Consider the following 10,733-nt stretch of genomic DNA (forward strand, 5'->3'; position numbering starts at 1 on the left):
CAAATTGTGTGTGTGTGTGTCTGCTCAAGATCATGTTTTGACACTCAGGCACAACTCTAGCGTCATAACAAAGACAAACCAATATGAGGCTTTTTTTGTTCGTTCGGCAGTTTCACTTCGGGTTCTACTTTTTTCCAATGGAGAAATAATGGATTCATGCTGCTCGGCTAAAACAGAACCCAGACATCCGACACAAAACAAGGAACAACAACAGTGGATGCGTGAGTGACTGGATCTCTGTCCAAATAAAAACACAGATCTTAAGGCCTTTTAATTGAGGCCATCTGATTAGAGCGAGGGAGAGAGAGAGAGGGCGCAGCTGTAGCTGTATCAGGCCTGTGAATACCCAGGATCCTCTCTGTCCTAATCGTGTCTGCATGGAGCGTATTGAGACACGACGCCCCCCCCCCCCCCCATCCTGGCAGGAAACACTGGGCGTCTGCCGTTCTTCACAGCACTTCAAATTTATGCAGGATTATGCTAATCGCCGAGAGCTTTTGTAAACACACACACACACACAGGCACATCTCAGGGTGACTCACTGGACAGCTTGTGGAAACATGTCTCCAGCAGAACACCCTGTCCTCGCTCTACCTTTTCTTTCCGTACCTTCAGTCGCGTACCTGACTCACCTGTTCATTGCAGCCTCTCTTATGCCCCTGGGCCAAACAATTTTGGGCTTCGCGAGTTTGCCAGAGGTACGACTGACAATCTCTCCCCCCGTGTGAACCTGTGTGGCTTGGTGTGATCCCAGTGAGCACCCGATGAAAGATTCTCCTCCCTTAGAATCCAGCCTTGATAACATAACGAGAGAACACGCCTGTGAAATATGACACCGACATGGCGAGCACATTTGTAGAAAACAAAACTTTATTTATGAATCCCATGTGACCCCTATTTGCCACAAACATTGCACGGTATGAAAAGAAATCACATCATTGGGGTATCATGTCACATTAGCTATACACATGGTCCTTTTATACGTGAAACGCTTGTTTGGGGGGAGAGGGGGTGATTTCGAAATGCTCTCTCTGTCTGGTTGAAATACAATAAATGCAAAACAGACCTATTTAGTGTTATACTTCCAGTCCACTGGCCATTGCTACTCTGAGTGAAAGGATAGGTTCTGAGAACCTGCTACATACATAGTTCAACTGAACATCCCTCAGTAGGAAAACATGAATCAACCAAGAGAGGCTGTCTTTTTAAAAATAGTAACAAAACAGAACAGAGACAAAACTATACTCTTATGATGAAAACACATAACACTTTTCTACAGTAGTGGACAGAGTTCCTCATAGATGCCAAGAGCAAAGTATGTTTAAGACACTGAGATGACCTTCCCCCCCGTCCTATTGTGCAAAAGAACGAGGCAGACCAATCGCGACCCGATCTCTGAAATGTAAAACGTGGAACACATCTGGAATTGACCAATCCCGTCTGAGATTGATCGATGGAAGGAGGAGGGGGGAACCAATCTCCCCCTCGCAACTTTGTCTTTAAAAAAAAAAGAAGAAAGAAAAGTTGTAAAACAGGCAGCTTTTTGTCCGATAACATTTTTTTGGTCCCGTGTGCAAAAAAGATACACTGATAGATACATACGCATGTATATGAAATAAAACAAGAACTAGCCAAGGCACCTTAATACAGTCTTTGTCTTTCTTTTACAAAAATCCTCATCAGTTTTGATTGGTATACCAAAAACAGAAATGACCAGGCGTGTGTTTGTTCTCGGTTTGCGCGTCAACAAATTAATCGAACTCGCAGGCGAGTTCCTTTTTGACTGACGAAATGAGTTGATTCTCAATTCCTTTTTTTTCTTCCCCTCTCTCTCCCTCCTTCCTTCCTGCCTCTTACAAGACCAGCTGCTTGGCCTGCAGCTCCATCTCGGCCGCCCGCTTGAGGGCCACATCCACCAGGAGCTGGAAGCCGCTGAAGTCCTGGGTGAGGTCTGGCGGGGTGGGGGGCGGGGTGTTGAAGAGCCCACTCTGGGGGCTCATGTTGCCCTCCAGAGTGGTGGTGGTGGTGGTGGTGAGGGGGATAGTGGTTTTCTCAGGGTGGCCCCCAAGCCCCTCCTCCTTGCACCGGAGCAGCAGCTCGGCCGCCCTGTCTGTGTTCAAACTCAGGAAGTAAGGGACAGCCTGGGCGTGGGCGCCCTGCTGCATCGCCGCCGTGACAGTGGTGTGACAGATGACGGAAGGGCGGGGGGGAGCCGGTGCCGGCGGGGAGGGGGGGGCGGAGCCAGAGGTTGGCGAGGAAGAGGAGGAGGAGGAGGAGGGGGAGGGGGACGCGGCCATCCGCAGGACGCTGGGCACAGCGGGCTCGAAGCTGGAGGGGTGGAGGGCGCGCTTGTCGTAGCCGTCCTCGGGGCCTGCGGCGGCGGCGCCATGCTTGGGCGACTGGGAGCCATCGGAGAAGCTGTCGCCAGCCTTGCTGCCCTTCCGGGAGATGGTGAACTGGTTGGGGTCTTTGCCGTCCTTCCGCAGGAGCTCGGGGAGGAGTCGTCGCCGCGCGTTGATGAACCAATTACACACCTGGAGGGGAGGAGCCCAGAGTCAGTCACCCTGAGCTTACAATTCACCTCGCTTTTGAAATGCTTCCAAAACTTGACAGGATACAAACTTAATAATTCGTCCCTTTAACATAAACGTACAATTAAATCGACTTTTACGATGCAACGTACGATAAAATCGACTTTAATAATCCCCGGAGGAGAGAAATCCGCCATTAAAACAGGTCACTTTGAAATACGTGGGCAGTAACTTCTAAGTAGGCAAGAATGAAGGTCGATTGCGCTGTATTCCTTATCGCCACATACAGACAAAAAAACAACTATTAAAGCTAGGTAGTCTTTCGCCCTCTAAACCCCATTGTGATCTGTGTGAAGAGACAAGTCAACTTCCACCCTCCCCTGTCCTGCTCTCTCAGGCTCAGTCTATTGTTGGCCGGCGAGAGCTGAGAGAACCCTGGATCCCTCGCTCTAAACGACTCTGTATTGTTCCCAGACAGCTGGGTTGGAAAAGGCCTGGAGGGAGGGAAATTCCTGACAGACTGCCTCAGCCAAGCCCACACCACACGAGGAGCGCGAGAGAGAGAGAGAGAGAGAGAGAGACAGAGAGAGTGAGTGGGTGAGTGAGCAGTTAGCTCGGTTGCCTGCGCTCACAATGTGTATTCACTTGAGAACGTCTCAGACTAAAAGGAAGCAATTACTGTGCGCTTACTGGACAGCTCGCTGCTCACTGTGGATGTGTCATGGTTTCTCTGTGAATGTGTTGTAGAAAAAACAAAAAAACAATTGCTACAGCACAGGAAACGATTCTCAGACAAGGTCATTGTTTTTTTACGACCAGCCAGGCCCTGAGTACAGTGGCTTCTGATGTCTCATCGCTCGCCAGGTCACGGGTCTCTGAACATTCCCCGGCTCTTAATGTCCTCAGACTCCCTCCCCAGGACCACCCACCCCCACCCCCCCACCCCCTTAGGAGCTGGAGCCCTACGATGCCGGGCCCTTACCTGCAGCGTGGACAGCTGAGTCTGGATGGAGAGGAGGGACTTCTCCTGCTCCGAGGGATAGGCGTTGTAGCGGTGCTCGAACAGCCAGTCCCTCAGGATCTGCACCGACTCCTTGGGCAGGTTCCCCCTCCTCTTCCTCTTCCCTCCGACCCCGGCGCCGGACGACAGGTCCAGGGGGGCATCCACGCTCTCCTCGTCGTCCGTCTCGCTCCCCGACAACATCATCATGCCTGCGGGGGGTAATATGCAGACGGATGAGTGGATTGAACACCCTGCCTGCCCCCCGCCATGTCAAACAAACAGCCGGGCTTGTCAGCCGCTATGCTACGAACCACCGACTGTGTGCCAGCCAGCCAGCCAGCCAGCCAAACGCTGGCTGTCTCAGACGCAGCTGATGTGTCAGAGGCAAGCTGTCAAGTTCAGCCATGTGATTCATGCGAAGGAAGGAGGGAGGGAGGGAGAGGGGGAGGGGGACGTCACAAAGGGAGCTTTGATGCTGTGTCAGTTATAAAACCTGCCTCGACAAATACTGGAGGCCCTAGCCTACTGTACAGAACAAACACTGCAGTGTGTTTAGACACTGCGAGATACAGGTCAGGAAGCTGGCAGGACATAACACAGCTGAGGTAGCCATTACAGGGGCAAACAAATGTCTCCCGCATATCCCCTACGCTCAGCTCTCCTACGAACGCCTAGTGTCATTTTTTGACATTCCTGGACCTAAGTTAACTGTATTTAAAGTTGTATTTTTACAACTTTAAATGAAAATCTTACAACTTGACATATTAGCTAATTGTTTTAAGATGACTTTTTTTATTATTATTTATTTTTTAATCAATGCATGTCTTATGTAATCCATGTTGATCAATAAAAACTATGGAGATAGTAGGCTAAATAACCATTATTGTAATGTATGTCAACAGTCTGGCCGTGAGAGAGAGTGGTGGGAAAAGGATAAGGAACGGATAAGAAACTTCTCACAGGATGAGGTAATTACGTAGCTCGAACAGAGCAGAGGAGGGGGAAGGGGAACCTGTTGCAAATCTGCGTCTCGAGACTAAACAAAAGAATCTTGGCCGTCGACCTGCTCTTTGAATGTAACTGAAAAGTTTTTGAAAGAAACTTTACTAAACCACGACTTTATTCCAAAGTACTACACATATTCAACTCAAAAAGAAAAATTTAAGCTACGATAGGATCTGTTTTAGAAGTTTAAACAGCGTGTAAAAGTTGTTCCATTGTGTGCTCTGTAACACGAGGTCGAAGAATGCGAGAGAGCAGACTAGCAGACTGAAAGCAGACAACTTCACAAAGGAGGTCAGGATTTAATGTTATGTAGCTCAGAGTTTGGCCATTTAGAAGTCAAAAGTAAGTTTTTCTCCACGTTGTACGCTTTACAGTTTGAAGTAGTAGCCTATCAGTTTGCTGCCAGACAAAGACTTTCAAAGAAGCTAGAGACATGTTGCCAAAGTATGTCACGAGAAACTCATGTAACGCTAGCAATGAAACATCTATAAAATGGATAGGCCTGCATTTCACACCACACAGCGACGTTGATGCGTGACAAATCAACCATCATCTGAACAAAAAAAAAGATTGAATACTGCTTAGAGCAAGTTTGCACGTAACTGCTAAAAGTTATTGTAAACAAAATAATTATGCGATATCCTCAAGTGTATCACAAAATATATTTTAAACCAACTCATTTTTAAATGTTGGCTATCGCACAAGAACATGATTCATTTTTCTAGAGATGGGCAGAATGTATCAGTTTTGACAGCACCTCCGTCAGCACATGGGAGAAAACCCCGTTTTGTCTGGAGCGGAAACAATAGACTCCATGCTTGCATTAAAAACAGCAATCTATTCAGTCCAATGCAATATCTGCATCTTGAATAGACTCGTATCAATACTCGCACAAATATCTGTTGTCCAAATAAGAATGCAACGTACCCTTTTTAGTCTTCATGTCCTTCCAAAAATCCCCTTTTCACGTTGGCGACGAGCGAAGCGCAGTGTTTTTTTTCCCTCGTCTTTAGACCTTGCAATTCTTTTTCTCCAGATATCCCACGCGTATACTCCAAATGGTTAAAAAATCTTAAATCATTAAATATCCTTTCCGTCGTGGAATAGCCGTCGTTTGTATTAGCTGAGATCGGGTACCTGATATGTGCGCTTCGCTTGGCTAGCCTTTCTCATTCAATGTGTGTTTGATCATGAAACTGGGTGACAGCTATCTTTGACAGCTGCGTGACTCAACGCTCCGAGATCCTCCCACTTGGAGGGAAGAGGGAAAATCAGTGACATCAGCGTGGCTCGTACGTTGACATGGATACAATCTTGCAGCTGCAGCATAAAACTGTAGTCATATTATACATCTGTAAATAATGCGGTCTGCAGCCTTAGGCTTCTAGACTATCTTTAATTAGGCCTACATTGTTTAATGGAGAACTATTGATGTCACTGGGAAGTATGTGGGAAAATAATATTAGCTGCTTAGATTGAGCTGAATACTAGGCTACGTGCATTTATTTTGATTTTGTTCCGAGGGGACGCATGGATGACGGTGGCAGGTTGTTGTTTTTTTTGCCATGTGCGCCTTTTTCCTCCGCTGCGTCCTCTGTGCATTGGCAGCATGATAATGTGCTTCAGTGTAGACTAGCGCGCTAGCAGGCTATGATTTTTTCGATGTTTTCTGTGGCATTATCTTGAAACACAGCATGGTCAAATAGCGCCTTCTCCACCGTGATACCGCATTGGTGTCGGTGGACAGATATTGATAGCCCTACTGCAGCACGGCGGCGGCTGTAAACATGACATCAGTCTGCGCAAAACAACGGCCCACGTGTTCAAACGATGAACTACAGTATGATTACGTGACAGTGTCCATGTCAAATGGTTTTTGCCCTGATGGGTCACTGTTAAGGCTATGGCTATAACCCACCATACAAGTAAAGCCAAGGTAGTGGTAGTCTGTAACAAGGACGTTGTTTGTCAAAATATCGCCGGAAAAAACATGCACTTGTAGGCAACACAGTGTTGCAACTTGTGCATTTCTAGAAGGCACCAACTAAATAGACCTTTGGATTTGATAAAGACAAATGTAGTGGTGTCTTGCATTAATGGCCAAGGCAAATATTGTTGCAGTGAGTTAGATCGATGCATTTCTTTGTTTTCTAGGCTACACCGTGTAATATGTTGAATGAAACAATCAGTACGTTTCATTGTATCCACTGGCTCTCGAGGGCTACATTATTTTGTCTTTTGTCGCCCCCATGTGTTGAAGAATAACAGATGTGTGAAAGCTTAGTGCCCCGTCATTGACGGCGCATGGGCGCCCTCTGCTGGGCAGATTCTGTTAGGCTACACGTTTTAGTTTAATGACCGGTGAATGATAAATGGACTGCACTTATATAGCTCTTTTCCACCTTAGCGGCACTAAAAGCGCTTTACAATGGCCTCTCATTCACCCATTCACACACACTCACACCAATGGCGGCAGCTGCCATGCAAGGTGCTAACCTGCTCACTGGGAGCAATTTGGGGTTAGGTGTCTTGCTCAAGGACACTTCGACATGTGGACAGTCGGAGCTGGGATTCGAACCACTGACCCTTCGATCATTGAACGACCCACTCTACTAACTGAGCTATGAACTTTAGGATTCATAACATTGAAATGAGTGCCGCTTGGCTTCAGAAAACGCTGACTTTACGTTGAAGGTGTAGGCTATTTACAGACTAGCCATTTTAAAGGGGTAGTTTGCTATTTTAAACATTTAACCCTTTTTGTGGTCTGTACCATGAACCTGAAACATATAGACCATAATTTCACTGATCGTTCCAGTTGAGCTAGCTGCAGTATATATGCAGGCACTCACTGGGCTACAATGGAAGTCAATGAAGCATACGGGAATGTGTTGGAAAAACTATTATAGAGTGGTTTTCCAAGATGGGAAGCACAGCGTGTAATCTTACCAGTCTCAGTATGCTCTCCTGTGAAATGTATCGCAATCCAAATGTTTTACATGTTTGGCATGGCTTGGCTTGGGAAGCTTTGGCATTCCCCTGGCGCTTGTTTTCACTGTTCCCACAGAGGACTAAGTGCAAACACAAAACTATTGGGATTGCGATACATTTCACAGGAGAGCATACTGAGATGGGTAAGATTACACCCTGTGCTTCCCGTCTCAGAAAAGCACATTCATGATAGTTTTTCAACACATTTACAGGTGCCCAATAGACTTCCATTGTAGCCCAGTGAGAGCCTGCAGAAAAATGTCAGCTAGCTCAATACTTGAACGATCAGTGAAATTATGGTCTCTGTGTTTCAGGTTCATGGTAGACACTCCACAAATAGGACTAAATTTCCAAAATAGAACACTACCCCTTATCCAACCATTATGAACATGTGGAATAAAAAAAAAACGGATTGGTTTTATTTCAGTGACTTGACATCTGACATGTTTAAATGGAGAGCAATAAGATCTCTGTGTGATTTGAGTAGATCTCTGTGTGATTTGAGTAGATCTCTGTGTGATTTGAGTAGATCTCTGTGTGATTTGAGTAGATCTCTGTGATATGAGTAGATCTCTGTGTGATATGAGTAGATCTCTGTGTGATATGAGTAGATCTCTGTGTGATATGAGTAGATATCTGTGTGATATGAGTAATGTCTATTTTAAGCCCATGACATCAGACCAGTTCAGTTGCTTCGTAACTGTCGAATTGGCCTAAATAGGTGCGCAGGTACGTCAGTGATTGGGTTTATGCACTTTGACCTTTTGTGCCTCTTGTATGTCTTTAATCTAGAAGGTACCAGCTAAATAGACCGTTGGATTTTTGAGATAAACAAATCCACATCACAAAATTGATTTTGTTCGGGTATTCAAATATTCAAATTATTTTTTGTAGTTCCAACTCCTTTCTATTGATGTTTTACGCACATCGTTGGCCCTGCTTGTCATAGGCTATTTAATGTAGGCTAGTGGATAAAGATGTACGCTATTAAAATAGTTTTGAGTGTCAGTCAAATGTTTCTATTAACCTTTGTGGAAATAAACGGATTGAATTCGATTTATGAATATTTTGTTGTTCTAACCCTGCGCGTAATTGTGGATTTTTTGGCAAGCCTTGCGCATTCCATTCCAACGACGCCGCCCAGACGCGGACGACGGGAACGAGAGAAGATACCAGAGTGTTCTATGACACATCAAATCCTTCGCATTCTCTTCGAGGTAGGCGAATATACCTCAGTATCGTGTTGTGTGCATCTCCAACCGTTAACCGTGACATAGCCTGAAGCGTATAGTATCTAGTTACACATTTCGGGTCTAAATTTAGGGGAACCGCGGTGACGCAAGCTGTTTAAACTCGCTCCTCTGTGTGACAACGGGAACAAGACTTGGATCCATGGAAACGACGTTCCCTACAACTTGCTGATGGCATGGTGTATTTTTAGTGCGTGTTGTCATCTTTCCGTAACATTCGGGCCTCTAGCGTTCTGTATAAAGGCGAATCGTTCAAAATGCAGTTGTACAGCAGTGTGTTGACACATTACCCCGGATCTTCTCGAAAAGTTTCGATTACTATCACAAGCGGCACCAAGAACTTGACCACGACAACAACGAGCTCCTCTGCGACTACTAAATCAGAATTTAGAACTCAGACACCATCGGCGACCAACGGGGATCCAGTGGGAGAAACTCGCTCTGCCGGAAACATGCCTGCATTTTCCTGCTATGAAGCTGCTTCAGTAAAGCCAATATACTTCACGTCAACTGCTGAAATAATAATTCGTCGACCCGACGGAGTTGAGAGGTCTGTGCCTATTGATATAGTTAAGGGGTCCAGGACCAAACGGTCATCTCCTGACTCCTTTTTACTTTTTGCCATGAGTCCGACTCGTGATGGACAGTCGGATACTAAACCGATTGTGGACTTTATTGGTCACTTGAAAAATAGAGCGGATCAATTTGTTGAATGTCAAGAGTTGGTTGAAAATGATGTGATCAAAAGTGGAAAGGCGGAACCTAGATACACAAAATGTGAGGAGAGGATGGGTAGACCTACCGCAAATGAGAAAACCTCCGAGAATAATTGCTTGAAAAGTGACATTTCGAACAGAGAACACAAGCAGAACACGGAGGACAGTGCGACTGAAACAGGACAGGACAGAACAGCATTGGATAAAAACGCGCGTGTAACCGGCGATGAGGACTTTACATCAGTTGACCACGTATTTGAACTCCGTGTTCTCCAGGAGCCGTGTCTCCACAGAGACTCGGATAAAGATTACACCAACGAGAAGCTGACTCGGTACTTGGCCGAGGTGGAAAAACAGAATAAATACCTTCAGGAAAAGCACAAGTACAGATTTCACATCATCCCAGACGGCAACTGTTTGTACAGGGCGGTGTGTAAAGCCGCGTACGGGGATCAGTCAATGCACAAGGAGTTGAGAGAACAGACTATGTACCATATAGCCGACCACCTGGATGAGTTTAGCCCCATCATCGAGGGGGATGTTGGGGAGTTCCTGATCAACGCAGCGCAGGAGGGCGCCTGGGCTGGTTATCCCGAGCTTCTGGCAATGAGTCAGATGCTGAACGTGAACATCCACCTGACAACTGGGGGTAGCTTGGAGAGTCCCACGGTGTCGACTATGGTTCATTATCTCGGCGGAGAAGACGCGTCTAAATCCTCTATCTGGTTGAGTTGGCTCAGCAATGGCCACTACGACGTTCTTCTGGACAGGTGTCTTCCCAACCCAGAATATGAGGACTGGTGCCGCCATTCCCAAATACAAAGGGAACGGGACGAAGAGCTAGCAAAGTCAATGGCAGCATCGCTGTCCAAAATGTACATTGAACAGAATGGACCCATGTGAAATTCCATTTCATTTATTGGTTTATTTATCAGGGACAATGCACACAAATCAACGGTCAAGCTGTAGGACCCAGAGCACAAGTCTGCTCGAGGAGGTAGCGCGTGCCCTCTTACCAGGCACGGATTGCACTTTGATTCTGTGTGACGTCAACATGGCCGTAATTTATGTATTTATTTTTCTCTCCAGGTTTTGTATTGTTGCAGATTTGAAGTGCAGTGCACATAGTACTTTTTTCTTCTTCTTTTTTTCATATTTCGCAGTTTGTATATTGCCTATATCAATTACACAATGCTTGAATCCGTAGAGCCTTTATTTTTCATGCATTGAAGTGTTT

General features: G+C 46.1%; 2 protein-coding genes across 2 annotated transcripts; one reads left to right on the forward strand and one right to left on the reverse strand.

Annotated features, from left to right (window-relative positions):
• Window positions 1–1,853: 1,853 nt before the first annotated feature.
• tgif1 (TGFB-induced factor homeobox 1) lies at window positions 1,854–3,738 on the reverse strand (the record flags this gene model as incomplete). Its single annotated transcript, XM_084454274.1, has 2 exons — window positions 1,854–2,534; window positions 3,514–3,738. The coding sequence occupies 2 exons, from the start codon at window positions 3,736–3,738 to the stop codon at window positions 1,854–1,856; spliced, it is 906 nt and encodes a 301-aa protein (XP_084310400.1).
• A 96-nt stretch (window positions 3,739–3,834) lies between these two features.
• Window positions 3,835–10,399, forward strand: otud1 (OTU deubiquitinase 1; the record flags this gene model as incomplete). The annotated part of the gene is made up of 2 exons (XM_084454284.1): window positions 3,835–3,918; window positions 9,773–10,399. The coding sequence occupies 2 exons, from the start codon at window positions 3,835–3,837 to the stop codon at window positions 10,397–10,399; spliced, it is 711 nt and encodes a 236-aa protein (XP_084310410.1).
• Window positions 10,400–10,733: the final 334 nt, after the last annotated feature.

Source organism: Borostomias antarcticus, assembly GCF_949987555.1.
Source record: "Borostomias antarcticus genome assembly, chromosome: 2".
NCBI classification, from domain to species: domain Eukaryota; kingdom Metazoa; phylum Chordata; class Actinopteri; order Stomiiformes; family Stomiidae; genus Borostomias; species Borostomias antarcticus.